The sequence below is a fragment of the Argiope bruennichi genome, chromosome 3 (genome assembly GCF_947563725.1).
Source record: "Argiope bruennichi chromosome 3, qqArgBrue1.1, whole genome shotgun sequence".
Taxonomy (NCBI): domain Eukaryota; kingdom Metazoa; phylum Arthropoda; class Arachnida; order Araneae; family Araneidae; genus Argiope; species Argiope bruennichi.
Genome location: NC_079153.1, coordinates 65,568,273 through 65,583,367, shown reverse-complemented (window position 1 = coordinate 65,583,367; position 15,095 = coordinate 65,568,273). Strand labels below are relative to the sequence as shown.

Below are 15,095 nucleotides of genomic sequence, written 5' to 3'. Positions count from 1 at the left end.
AAAAATTCATCTAGATATGGGAATAAAACTGTGGATGTTGCATTAGTTTAAGCAATTACTTTAAATGCTCAATTCACAACCAAAAGTACACACATGAGCTTGCTATACGTATTTGGAAGCATTATTTCAGTAGTTTTTGACAAATTTAATAAAATATGCGATTCTATGAATTTTTAAGACAAATATGTTTTAATATCTTCCAATAAAAAGATGCTATAATTTAAATATTTAGCATAAGTTTTATAAATTGTAGAATAAAAATATTATAAAAACATGCATACTATGAAATGGCTGAACAATTTCGAGGATTTTATATTCTAAAGAGATTTTTTTGATATATTGTAACATATATCAGAATTTCAATAAAATCAAAGATGGGGAATTTAACTGCTTAGCAAATTAAGATGAAATATTATAATATAAAAAAATTAGGTTATATATATTATCTAAGACAGTTGCAGCATTTGCGATCACAAATAAAAATGTAATTAAGGAAGATTGAGTAAACTAAAAAAAATCCAGATAATATCCGCAGTCTTCTACCAGCATATAAAGAAAATATAATGTAAAGCGTAAAAAAGCAGATTTTATGATAAGCACAAAATGGAAAAATATGGAATATAATGGAAATTACCTCTTTGTTTATAGCCAAATATGAGATCTATCCACTGATGAAGCTGACAAGAGACAAATTCTGATTCTAAAGCCTAGGAAGAAATAAATATTGCTCATAATTCTGTAAACTTTTTATAAACTAAAATTAACAAAGACCCTAAAAAAAGCCAAATGCAAATGCTTTCATATATAAATCATTTATTTTAAAGGATAATAATGCTCAAAAGCTTGTTTATATAATCACAATCGGACAAATTGTTTATTTCTAATGAGAATACATGATTGGATATGATTAACTTTCACCCCATAATATTTAATAGAGGGTAGAAATTTAAATCTGGTAAAACAAATTCATATATCATCACAGTTATCATTCTTATTAAAAATAACAAATTACTTCTTTCAATATAAACTGCTAATATTTCATTTTTGTTCAATTCAGTTACCATTATTTTTACCAGTTTTCATTAAACACTGAAATTATAAGAAGTATAACATGAAGTTTACAATCTTAGCTCTTTCACGATAAAGTGGTAGGCACTCGATCCTAATTAGCATTTTAGAATTTCAGCATTTTTCTGTACAAGTTGTTATATACCTTTCCAAAATATTAATTCTGCTTTATTCAACTATAAAACTTATTACAAATTTTCAAAATCTAAATAAATTATATAAAGTTTCATTAAATGCGTATGCTAAAAATCTATTTGTAAATAAATTTAAATGTAATAATTAACTGAACAATATACAATATATTTTTTTGAAAAATGACATTTAAAATAAAAAGACAACATTGAAAGCCTCTAAAATTATTTAAATTTGTGTAAAAGTGTAAAACTATGCATTCCATATTTTTTTAATCAATTAGTTGAATAATTTTAATTCTACAGATCAAACTTGGAAATTTATTCATTTATTTTTAATATAAGAATTTGAAAGGAAAAATGTAATTTAATATTAATGTTGCATTTTAAACACTGTACACTTTTTTAGATAAAAGATTTTTTTTCAATTCATTTTTAAGCAGCAATTTTAATTTTTAAAAAACCTAATGAAATTAAAAAACCATGAACCTAATGAACCTTGCAACCTAATGCAAACCGTGGTTATACACAATTACATTATAATTTACCATTCTATTAATGCGAACAAATTCCTCTGGTGTAGAAGCCCATGGTGGTAATATCACATCAGAAACAGGTGTCCCTTCTTCTTGGCAGCCTAACTGATAACCATTTTTATTCATAAACATTTCAGCCAAGTAGAAAAACTCGGGGATAAGTTCCTATTTGATAAAGAAATACGATTTCATATGTCAGTAAAAACAAATGAAAGAAAAGAATTATATGCCAGAAATGAGAAATAAAGATATACATAGTTTTGAAATGTGTATTATAAACAAATCCAATAATATCGTAAAGCTCACAATGCACTCATATTCACAAATGCAATTATTGTTATTAAAAAGCTGTGGTAATGCAACATGTAAAGATTACAACAGTATGTACCTTTTAACAAATTATATTAGATGAAATGAAAAATATAACATTCTGGGTATTTTTTTTTTTGATGACAGAAATGAAAAACAATGTATTTTGGAAAGAAAATATATTATTACAGATAATTTGAGTATTAAAGAATTGTTATCTTATTATTAAATTATTTGTAATTACTTTTGAAGAAGTAGAACAATTAATTATAATTATTTAGATGCATTATAAATATCTATGCTGATATAATTTTTGATTTATAAAATCTATAATAAAATTTTATTTATAATAATAATCTATATAAAAATTTAAAAAAATCTATAATCTATAATAATTTATAAATATCTATGCTAATATAATTTAGTGAATTTGTTATTAAAAATAAAAAAATATTAATATGGAATTTTAAATAAGAAAATGTGCATAAAAAATTTAATTAAAAAGATTTAAGTCCTTAAATGGAATAACTAAACTTTCGATTGCAAATTCTTATGAAAGTTATGACTTCAGATCAGCAGAAATTCAGTCACGTGCTGCCATCTATATGTAATTCTTTTCAATTTTAATAAAATATTTTTATTAATCTAATACCAATATTTCTACTAAAATTATTTCAGTAGAAAAACTTAATATTTTGAACAAAAAAAATGTAATAAAATTTTGTGAGTAATTAAATAAAATAAAATTTCTAAACATCTTTCTTGATCAGAAAGTATTCCCATTTAAATGATGTAATATTTTGCAAAAATATTATATGAAAAGAAATATACTAACTTTAACATCAGATGTATCCCTCTGGCAATTCTTCCATGCTTGAGCAACAGATGAAAACATTCGATTAGCGTGATCAAATTTACCTCCTTGTAGAGACAGAAACATTGTAGTGAAAGGTTCCTACAAAAAACGAAATAATAATTAGATTGATTATAGAAAATTTAATGAAATAAATTAATTTTTTAAATTAATAAAAATATTTTATACACAATTAGAATAAATATGGTTAATATTAGAAAAAAATGCTCACTTACCACTCTCACCATCCAATTTAATGTAAAAGCTGAGGTTGAATAATGAGTTCCGAAATGAAAAGGAGGTATAGTTTCATGTTCCCAAGTTTCATATCGCTCTTCAAAAAACGCTTTTCTGCTGGGATTCAGAGCACCTACAGGCTATAACATAAAATTTTTTTTCTTACTTACATCAAATTTTATTATTACAAATGAGATATTTAATTGCTCTAAACTCTTAAAATGCATAAATAAAGAATTTCCAAAATGAACATAGATTATCCACTTTTTTGAAGTATCATTTCTATATTCAAAACATATTTTAAAATCAAAAGTCTACGTTTAGAAAATTTTTAAACGCTTTGTACTTTTTTCAATTATATATGTATATTAGTTTATATTTTTACTAAATATTATTAATTAATAAATTTTTGAGAACATACTATTACAAAATGATATATAGGAAGCGTTAATTATAACATACTATAGATATTATTCAAATTACATCAAGAAATGAATGCATTGTCCTATGCTATTTCATTTCTAGTATAATTTTAATATTATTTTAAACAAGAGCAAACGATCTAATATTCAACAGAATTGAATTAAATACATATAAAAAATGAATACCTTAGACAAATCTCTATAGTTACTAGGTAGGCTTAGATCCAGTTCAGGGGCTTCATAATTGGTCAACACCCATGGGAATACAGGATATTGATTCAAATCGTTGTAAGTTCGTCCTATAATATATTTTTATAAAAAGTTTGTCAAAACAGTGTTTCCATAAGTCACAAAACTCTATGACAGATATTGAGCCCTTAAAACGGATTTAATCGACTTAAATATTTTACTTACCCGCAATTGTATTTAGGAACATAAGATATTCAAAATTTGTTATTTCTCTTCGCTGCCATTTTTGAGTCATATTGGATTGTTGAAATATCTGTCTTGGGGACATCAAGGAAGCTCTCCTTTGATTTATAAAAAAAGAGATAAGAATGCATGAAAACAGAATTATTTAAATAACTTTCAAATAGTTTCATAAATAGGAATCTGATTCAAATGAAAAAAAAATGCTTACCTTGTCTGAGGTATTCCATATTTTATACCCACACCAACACATGGTAGAGCTTTGACTACTTTCTTCACGGTTGTATGATCCATGAAAGCCAGCATTATGGAAGCTACAAGAAAATGTTAATAATTCTTACATGGTAAAGCTTGAGAATGTTTTAAATTACTGAATTTCATTAACACATTTTTTATGAAAAAAAAAATCCAAATCTTTGTTCTTCGATAATAAAGAATGAAATGATTTTAATATAAAAATATTACGCCTTCTACTTTGAATAAATAAAAGGCAATTCAAGAAAATGACAATGACGAATTTCAATGTAACATTTTTAACAAATTCTAACTATTTAGATAAAGAACAGATATCATCTTCATTCTTGGAATCAAAATTCCATTCTTATAGTCATATTCAAAATTTCACAGAGCGCTTAAGGTTATTCAGCCAACGGACACAAGACATGGTGGTTTTCCGATTTTTCAGTGACCCTTAGGCAAATGTAGTTATTATAGCTTAGGTTAGAAATAATCAAAACAGAAATGCTTAAATTTTTAAAGAAAATTCATAAATATATCCATTCTTTTGCAAAAACTTCTCGCTCTTACTAATGACAGTCAACAGTAATTTTATTATCAGTAACAGTAATTTATTTCTATAAATAAAATGAAGATGTGATAAAATCAGAGTTACGATTCCCGAGTTGATGCATCCGGAGTTATTGAAGGAATTTTTTTAGGGCGAATTCTTTTTCAAATCAAGGGAAATTCATGATTTAAATCGAAATATCTCCTACATTTTCACAAATAATGCCATGAAGGTTTTTCATGAGTTTTTATTATGATATTTGTTTACATTTTTCTATGTGAATTTTTGGGCTATCTCCTTTATTTTTTAAATCTTTTTTTGTAACATCCTTATTTCAACGAAAGGACGCTGTATCTTGTCTCATTAAATTCAATACAGTAACTTTACTGTAAGTGCATATAACTTCCCTGGTTATACGAGATGTATTTTTCAGTTTAAAAAAACTTTTAAGATTACACTATAATATCACAATCTCAAAACAAAACCCATTTCGAAAAATTTATCAAAATAACTAAAACTAGATTTTTTGAAAAAAATATTACAGAATAGAGAAGCATTTTTGCAACGATAAATTCAAGATGCAACAATTCTTAGTTTTAAGAACAAAAGTCCTACAGCAGTACTAATGCATTATTACTGAAACAAATATTTGAATGTTTACTGCCTGTAAAATGAAATAGGATGGCCATAGTTAAAGCATTCCGGATTATTAAATTTCACAATTTGTAGAGCTTAAACGTTAAGAAAGATGCAGTAAGATAACTATTTCTTATATCTCAGAACTCTACCAAAAATAAACAGTAAAATTAAATTAAAATTACAGTAAATTAATTAAAATTAAGTCGAGGTCTTTAATAGACCTCGACTAAATTTTATTTACTTTACTGCTAAGGACAAGTTAAAACAACAAAATTATTTCAATAGAATTTTTCAATATTTCTTAACTACAGTGATTTTAAGCTTTATTTTATTTTATTAAAGACCACAAATCTATTATCTAATATTTTATTATTGCGGCAAACTAAAAATTAAATTTCAGATTCTCATACGGAGGTATAAGTAGCTCATTCCATGGAATACTCCGTAAATTGCATTACCTTATCTTTACCATACCTTATTCGTCATAATTTATAATCAACGTTTTCTATAATACATTTCTTTCAACTGTTTTCTACATCATCAATTTTTTTTTACTGTTTACTGCACGACATATAGAAACATTAAAATTCACATTTCGAATGCGACTTCTTTTCGGTAAGATTGTTTATTAATAATAAAAAATATTTCACTAACTTCCATCTTTGGAAAGACTAAAACTTTTGTTTAATTTATAAAATTGCATGCATCTGAGCAGTTACGTTTTCAAATAAATTCAAAACCAGACACACCACATTCTATTAGAAGTATTACTAATACCCTTTATATACACATAGTATATTATTATTCTTACTAAAAAATGGCGTAGTACAAACAAGATTGACTCTAGTGCCAATAAAACCCAAACCAAACTTCAACAAAAGATACGCAAAACGTGAGATGAAATTTTTTGCCAAATTTTTTTTGATAACATTTTGGTCGTCAGTAAATAAGACAGGTATAATTGTAATTGATTTTAGGAAGCTCCTCAATCTTCAAGTTAACACAGTTTTATCAACAGAGATCGATGAGAAATTACATTTAAAAACTAAACAATTTCAACGAATTCCAATTACAGCACAAAATTAAAATTGTCTGTAGTTTTCAATTTTCTCCTCAATTTTTTTTCATTCTTTTTAATAGAACATTAACACAAATTTCGTTTAAATATAATTCGTTAATTATTTGTACCGTTAAATAATTATTTACGTCATTTCAACAAAGACACAAATATAATTATGTAACTCCTTCCAAAAATGTATAGCAAAAAATATGATCCAAACTTACTTCTGGAGGCCAGAAATATTTCCAGAGCCACATTTTGAAGCAGGTATCTTCTAGAGAAAACGGCACGGATTTCGCTGAAGTGCCACTTTCCATGGACATGGTCGCAGTATTTGATAACCTGATGGAAAAAAAAAAGAAAGAAACATATTTAGCTATCTTTAAACAAATAGCATTTGTCGGTCAAAGTTATAGGATTGATATTATTAAAGCTTCAACAAATTACATTAAATAAGAGATGGATTATAGAATTTCGATGTATTGCTAAATTCAAATTTAAAATCACTTTTTTTTTTTCATATAAAATCAACATTTTAAATTCTCCAAACACATTGAAGTAAGTAAAAATGCCTATAAACGATAAGTACAAATTTGTTTGTGCCTATCACAACTGAATAATAGGCACAATATTAATTAGAAAGTACCAATTCAACAGCAAAGTACTAATAGATTCGTAATATAGCATTCTGTTAACGGTTTATATCTGTGTGTGATGTCATCCAGGTTTACAGATTCTTTTGCCCTCTAAGAACTTTGAATATAAACACATACATGCATGCATTTCAATTCGCTGAATAGTGATAATTTGATAATATATTCTCCCTCCCCATTGATGGAAAAAAATACAAATGATCCGACATAAATCAATATTTTTATAACAATTTGATAATTTTTGAAATTAGAAAGCAGACAGTTATAATTTTTACTTTAATATAAATTAACGATTTTTAAAATTAAACTAATTAACATACACACTTAACATAAATTGCCAGAATTTCTTTTTTAATGCTAGATTTAAAGCTGTTAACTATCTACTATTTTTATTGAAAGAAGTCAATATGGATAGTTCATTAAAAGAGACAGATTTTATGAAAAAACATTCCTCTAATCGAAATAAATCTTTCATTTAAAGAAACTTTTTTCACATATGAAATTTGGCCTTATTCAGTTATATCGGTAAAACAATAAATTTTATATGCAAATAATTTTATAAACTGTCAAGATTCAACAAGAATGAGTACACATCAGAATTATTAGGAATTCTATAAGAAAGAATTGTGTTATTTTAAATGTAAGACACAAATTCCATGTGTTTAAAATAACTAATTATAAAATCATTCAATGAGCCAATTTGATTTATAATAGTAAAAAATAAAGAACCACATTAGAAATCACGGAATTAAAGAGAAGACAGGGGGATGGATTTATAATTGTATAGATCTCACTAAGTAATTAAAAACATTACGTTAATTCCCAACCCTTTCCTTCGCTTCCCCTCTTGAAAAAATATGTATATTGCTGAAATAAATAATTTGATTAACTCATTCCGTAAATCCAGAGTTAAACAGCTTTATTGTACTCATCAATAATAAAATTCATTCCGCAACGCAAATGTATCTGATTAGTTAAAACTGAGTATGCAAACAAGTTTCAATATTAATACATTGCACATTAATTCTTCTCTTACACATTTATTAAGTTAAAACATTTCCGTGAGTAAACAGAAATTAAACATCCTATCTGTCCATATAAATTTCCTTGGATAGAGCTTGTAAGCAAAAAGCGAAAAACGTAGTTATTTGATCAAAAGTTTGCTTTAGAAACATGATGCGATTTTTATGAAATTCTGTTTAGTAGTACTTGAATAGTATCAATTGTTGCAAGCAAAACTATATGTGACGATCATCATTCCATGAGGAAATCAATCAGTTATTTAATGTTTCAATTTAGTCATTATTGTAAAGGCTTTATACTTTTATATTCAAATTAGACAAACAAAATTCTTAATTTTATTAAATCTTTATTGCCACTCATAGATAATTTTATTTATCAAAAATGAAATTCAATTTGTATCTTGCGAAAAGCGCCAAAAGAAATAATACGCACCACTTCAAATTTTATTAAAATTACATTATAAGTAAAACAAATGAATAAAAATTCTTTCACAAAACGGCAAAAAGTGAAAGAGCCACTTTAAGTAACAAGGAATCAAACAATTAATAATACAATTTTCTTTTTGGTAATCAAAATAAAAATTGCAAATTATGAACGTTTTCAATAGAAAGACGTTTGTAGCTGTCCATGTTTCCACAAAAGTTAAAACATTCCGAAAGTTAGCGTCTTAAAGCAAATGAGCCAGGCCATGCCATTATTGTTCAGCCCCAAAAACTGCTGTCAGAGAATTGATATTTATGGCCGAGACGGTTGCATCTTATCGCCCAGTCGCCAGAAGAAAAATTTCGAGGGAACCTTCTTATCACTGAATTGTACAGCGAAAATGAAGTAACAGTCAAAGAAAATAAATTGTCAATTATTCTTAATGTCAAATGACACTTAAGATCGTTAGGCCATCATACCGAGGGGGAAAAAACCCGACGTGTTTTATGCGACAATGATATAAGTAACAGTTAATGGCTGAAAACTTTGAGATATTCATGAGAAATTAAAGGACATAATAGAACTAAAGCATAGCAAAAATAATTCTTAAATGATGAAATGAGCGAAAAGTAAACTTATTTAGATAAGCCAACAGTAGTTCAGAGATAACATAAAATATTGCACTCCATTAATGGAATTCAATTTAATATTTTTGTTGTTGAAGGATGTTATTCCATCAAAATAAGTGGTCTTAAAACGAATAATATCAAACTGAAGATACATATTTATATAATACTTTTAATAAGCACGTGACCACTGTATGATCAGACATTATACCTTCAGCCGAATTATAAGGGGAAAAAAAAAAAAAAATCGTGACTCTATTTCTATGCAACAGATTTACTTTAAATTTTTTTCATAAATACTATGAAGAATAAGGAAGATTTTAAAGAAAGTTTCTCGATATTTAATTAAATAATTATCTTTATTAATTCTAAATTATGCCTGATTTTTTAAAAAAAGTCTAATTTATCTTTAATATTGCCAATCATATGAAATTAAAATATGATATCTTAAAGCGAACCGAGTGGCCACTAGAAATGTTGAATCTAATTTAACTTCATTACTTGGTGCACTTTATAAAGAGATTTGACAACTGTAATCTCTACTAATATTAAAGATGAATGTGTGTGTGTGTATCTCAGTGGCTCTCTACTATTGTCGGTTCTCTACAAGCTCTCTATAAACCAAATCTTTCATCTCAGCTCTCAAATTTGGTATATATATATTTTGCAAAGTGAGAAATGTATCTGGAAGCGATTTTCTTTTAAATTTCAGTTAGAATTTTAATTAAAAATTAAGCAGAATTTGACGTTTATCCTCGCTAATTTCTGAAAACACTATTGAACAAAAATAGTTTTTCAACCGTTTCAAAATATAAAAAAATATTTGTTACACAATACTAATTTAGTAACGTACAATTTTTTCCCGAGTTAGGGCAGGATTTTTTTTTAAATGCTAGATTAATTTCTAACTTTAGAATATTCTCCTGAAATTCGAATTGTTTCCATTGTTTCATCAAAATTTAATGACGGGATTTTCTTCAACTGCTAAATGTTAAAAAAGAAGGATTCTATTTAGTATCTGCACAGAATAAAAATTGAATTTGCAAGGCTGCGAAATTTACAAAAAACATTCGGACAATTGCGTTTTTAATAGTGTTATGGGACAGGCCTCTATTAGAAAAGTTCATGCATACAGTAAACAGAACACACATAAGGCAATAAAAATAATACGGTGTTAATGTCTGACAATTTGACGAAATCGTGGACATGAAATTAGATCTATCCAAATCAAATGGAATTAAATAACCACCATTTCCAACAAATCAGTTGGTTGCTAAATGGGACTAACTATATATTATATTATATGCATTATTGTATTACATCAGAACAATCGCTATATTAAAAAATAATGTTTTAATAAGAGTTTTCGTGACATTTAATTATATAGTTAATTTTTTAATAATAAAAGAAATAAAAGTTTCTATTTTGAGAAAAGCTGATACATTTAGTAAATTAATATTAGATAGTATTCAATTATTTTTTAGTCAAAGTCAGGGATGGCGAACCAGTGGCACGTGGCAGAATATTTTGGGCACGTCACCGATCAAAACGGTTTGCCTTTTGGTTCAAAATAACAAAGTTCACTATGAAGTATTAGAACAAACGCGATTGATCGGTCGCGGTGCGCATATTCCCATTCTCTGCAAGTGCAATAAAAGATAGAATTAAATAATCGACGTCTATGATTAAATATGTATATGTGCAAATATTGTCATATGAGTGCGGCAAGTTAATCGGCTGCAAATGTCATTGATCGGTATAGTAAGCCTTTACAAGAGGTCGAGTTTTTGAAGGAAGCCTGGTCAGCATTCGCGTCCTCACTTTTTGACAATTTTGATAATAAAGATAAAATAATTCAGCGCATCAAAGATATTCCTCTATCCAGAAACACAATAAAAGAAAGAAAACTGCCCGGAAATGTAACTGCCCGGAAATGTCTTAAAACTGCCCGGAAATGTAACAGGTGACATTAATTGCGCTCCTTTTATATCGCTGGGTCTTGACGAAAGTACTGACATCACTAAATCTGCACATTCAGCTATTTTTGCTCGATATTTTGTAGGAAATGTCATTAAGGAAGAATTACTTGCAATAACATTGTTGCTAACAATTACAAAGGGCACAGATATTTGTAAAGCTGTTAAAAATTCGCGTGCTGAGAAAGAAATTGATTTGAAAACAATTGTTTCAGAAACAACTGATGGTGCTTCAAATATGGTGGGCCAAAAAATAAATAAATAAAAAAGACTTCATTAGTTTATTTCAAAAAGAGCAGGGCATTCAATTCTGGAATTCCACGGCATTTTTCACTAACAGGCCTTGTGTGCTAAGTTGGTGATCTTTTGATAATGTAATGGCGTTAGTCACAAAAATACTCAACCTCATATCATCGCAGGCTTTAAATAAGCGAAAGTTAGATGCTTTGTTGGATGAAGTCAACTCGGTGTATAATGGTTTACTAATGTATAATAATGTTCGCTGGTTGAGCCGCGGGAACGTACTCCAAAAGGTTTGTTGACTGCATGGAAGAATTCAGACTGTTTCTGCAAAAGGAGGGAGAAATGGAAACAATACCCAAAATTGTTGGATATTATGTGGCTTTCAAAATTGATGTTTTTTACAGATATATGCCAAAATTTCAATTAATTGGACGTAAAGCTTCAAGGAAAAGATAATAAAATTGTCGTCATGATGGATTTCATTCGCGCTTTTGTCGCTAAACTGCGTGTTCTCAGAAATATTACAAAAAACTACAAACTTGAAAAAAAAAATATCACTTCCAGAACTTGAAAAATAATATCAATATTATATATCAGATTTAGATGTACATGAGAAACCACACGAAGAAAAAGTTATTGATGAATTTATTCAGGTAATTGATTCTTTAATCAAGGAATTTTCAGGTAGATTTTCTCAGTTCAAAGAATTATCGGAAGTTTTATTATGTACTCCGATGTGACTACATTTGATAAACTGAATTTGCCTCAATTCGATTGGTTTGAAATTGAAGAATTTGAAATCCAAAAAGTGACTGATTTCCAGTCTAGTTCAATATGTAATTAAAAATTTATTGAAACAACAGAAAAGTTGGAATCGATTGAAACAGAAAGATTAACAAGCAATATAAGTAAAAATACCAATAACGAAATTTTGGAAACATGGAATTCGATTCCAGACACATTTAACCATATTTTCATCTACCTATGCCAGCGAGTTATTATTTATAGAGATGAATAACATTAAAGACTCGCTAAGAAACCATTTGGCAAATGACTCCCAATTCAGCAGGCATTCTGCTAAAAGCAACATCTTACAATCCTAATAAAGATATTTGTAATCTAATCTGCAGCGGCAGAAGCCACACAAATGTTACTTTAATTTGAATTACACTTATAACTAAAACATTTACTACTATACAGTGCAAAATGTATTTTTTCGTAGTAAATAAGGAGTTTTGAGTTGTTAGTATTTAGTTTTATTATTTTCCCAATAATCACGTTAAAATTAATAAGTAAAAATAAGGTATAGATGGCACGTCTATACCTTAATGAACATTTCTTTAGAAAAAATGGCACGTTGATCCTTAAAGGTTCGCCACCCCTGGTCTAAGTTAACGTGGGTAGGCAAAAATTAAAAAAAAAAAAAAAGTTACAACTAAGAAAATTATTTTTATTACACTGAAGTCTGAGAACATTTTAATTATAATGTATAAATTATTATTATTATCTTCGAAGAAAAAAAAAACTCAAGGAGAAAAAAATCTAGCTTCCAAAGAGTTTTGAACCTTACATCTACAAACACTACGTATTTTATTTCTAGGTTTATATACAAAATTGCATTTTAAATTAATTGATGGTCATGTGATATTGGAGCTGGAAATTAAACAAGGAATTATCAAGTTAATTTGTTCTATTTTAATCTGAGCTCTTATTGTCTCTCCATTGATAAAGTAAAAAAAATATTTCATAATTCGTTAAAAGAAGACTTTATTCAATTTATAAATTTTTATTAATCTAGATTAATATTTTTTGAAACAAAAATGTAAGCATTTGATTTCACTACGGAATAGGTTTTTAACTATTTGCTCAGTCATAACAAAGAATCACAAGGATTTCATATTAAGTCGACGAATTTCGTGGATACATATCCAAGATAGAGGAACCCGACCAATCGATGGCGAACATGCGGATAGTTTAGAATAATCGGGCGGAAGTCTGTCGCAGATAAAGCACAGGATTTCACAGGATTTTCGCTTGAACGAATAATTTTTAATAATATCGATAAATATAATGCAGAATTTGCATATGATAAATGAGAATTTAGAAACTACGAAATCTACAAGTTTTTTTAAAAGATAAAGTACATGAGATTGGAAAGTAAGAGCAGGGTTTAAATAATAACACAATATAGAGAAATAGTAGAAATAAACATAATATAAGATATAAAATAATAACACACAAGATAAAAAATAAAAATATAGGAAAATATTAAATGAATGATACAATAAATGGATTAGATAATAAAATAAATAAAAGACAATTTAAAATACTAGTTAAAACAATAATAAGAAATAACATACATACAATTAATATATTTCAGACTTAGCAAAACACTGTGCAAAATCTCAATATATAAGTATTGCACTTTCTAAGTATTATTATGTAGCAGGGGTTCCAATATATTTTGTTCAATATTCTTGATCTCAATTTTCCCAGTCTTGTGCTGAATGAATTTAAAAAATCCCCATAGCTCTATAACTGTTTGGAAAGAATTTTTTCCGTATTAGTTTCGGAAATATAAAGAATTCGAAATAATATTTTACAAATTGCGTTGAAGTAAAAGCTACGCATTTTCGCTTCTTAAAATATTTTTTAAATAATGGGGGGGGGGAGAGTGCACCTAGAAACTGGAATCAGCAATGACAAATTTTATTTTGACTATTTGAATACTTTGAAGTGATGACGGTAGTTTCGAAAACAGTCGTTCCAGTGAAGAGACGCATTTAGAAATTCCCAGCGATAATGAAATAGATGAAAATGAGAATAGTAGAATATATAAATCCTACAAAAATGACGCCTATGTATAAACTTAATATGGTCCCTAAAAATTAAAAATAATAAATTAAATCGAAGGTGCATAATTATTTCTGCAATACTCGGGACAACAGAGTTCAAGTATTAAAAACTCTCTAATTTTACGGCACACAAAAAAAATAATTACATAAAAGTTTGAGATACTTAATTTATCAAACTCTTTCTTTCTTTTATTATTAGTTATATAATATTAAGTAGTTTTACTATATTCTTTTAAGATAAACTTAAAAGCAATATAGTAAAAGAAATGCATATAGAAAGATAGCAAAAAAAAAAAAAAAAATAAGATTATGAAAATTACGTTATGAAAATTTAAATAAGGAAAGAAAATATCGGTTATTAACACCAAATATTTCTATCTGGTAAAATTTTTGGAATATTATTGTAATATATTACAGAGAATTTTGCAATCAACAATTTAAACGGGCTATGCTTAAATGTAAGTTTTAGGGCTGTTTATTTATTAAGAAGCGGTAGAACCAATCAAGTATTACTGCGTTTCAAGAATCGGTAAAGTTTCTCAGGCAATATCGTTAGGATCACAGACTATTTCTTCGGTTTCAAATGACTCATTTTCTCGGATTAGAGATTGTCTTGTCGAGATATGGTTTATTGGCATAGATTCGGAGTCGAAAATAACATGGGATGTTTTCATATTTTCGGTAACTGTTCTGCCTTTTGGTACCTGTAGGAACAACAGCAGTACCAATTTGCTTTGAAGCTGAGTTTGAAATTTGAAAGGATGGGATTATCTAAAGATTATATTGTGTATTATATATATGTGTGTTTATTCAATATTTTTATTT

At 27.3% G+C, this 15,095-nt stretch overlaps 1 protein-coding gene across 4 annotated transcripts in view; it reads right to left on the bottom strand.

Moving 5' to 3' along the window:
• Positions 1–15,095, bottom strand: part of LOC129963357 (neurobeachin-like) — a 235,459-nt gene that overhangs the window by 13,337 nt on the left and 207,027 nt on the right. For all 4 annotated transcript variants that reach the window (XM_056077686.1, XM_056077687.1, XM_056077688.1 and 1 more), the window contains 8 exons: positions 6,696–6,813; positions 4,197–4,299; positions 3,971–4,086; positions 3,743–3,855; positions 3,134–3,274; positions 2,880–2,999; positions 1,748–1,900; positions 635–707 (listed from right to left, as the gene is read on the bottom strand). In XM_056077686.1, coding sequence (XP_055933661.1) covers positions 635–707; positions 1,748–1,900; positions 2,880–2,999; positions 3,134–3,274; positions 3,743–3,855; positions 3,971–4,086; positions 4,197–4,299; positions 6,696–6,813 — 937 coding nt within the window. The remainder of the gene's footprint in view (positions 1–634; positions 708–1,747; positions 1,901–2,879; positions 3,000–3,133; positions 3,275–3,742; positions 3,856–3,970; positions 4,087–4,196; positions 4,300–6,695; positions 6,814–15,095) is intronic.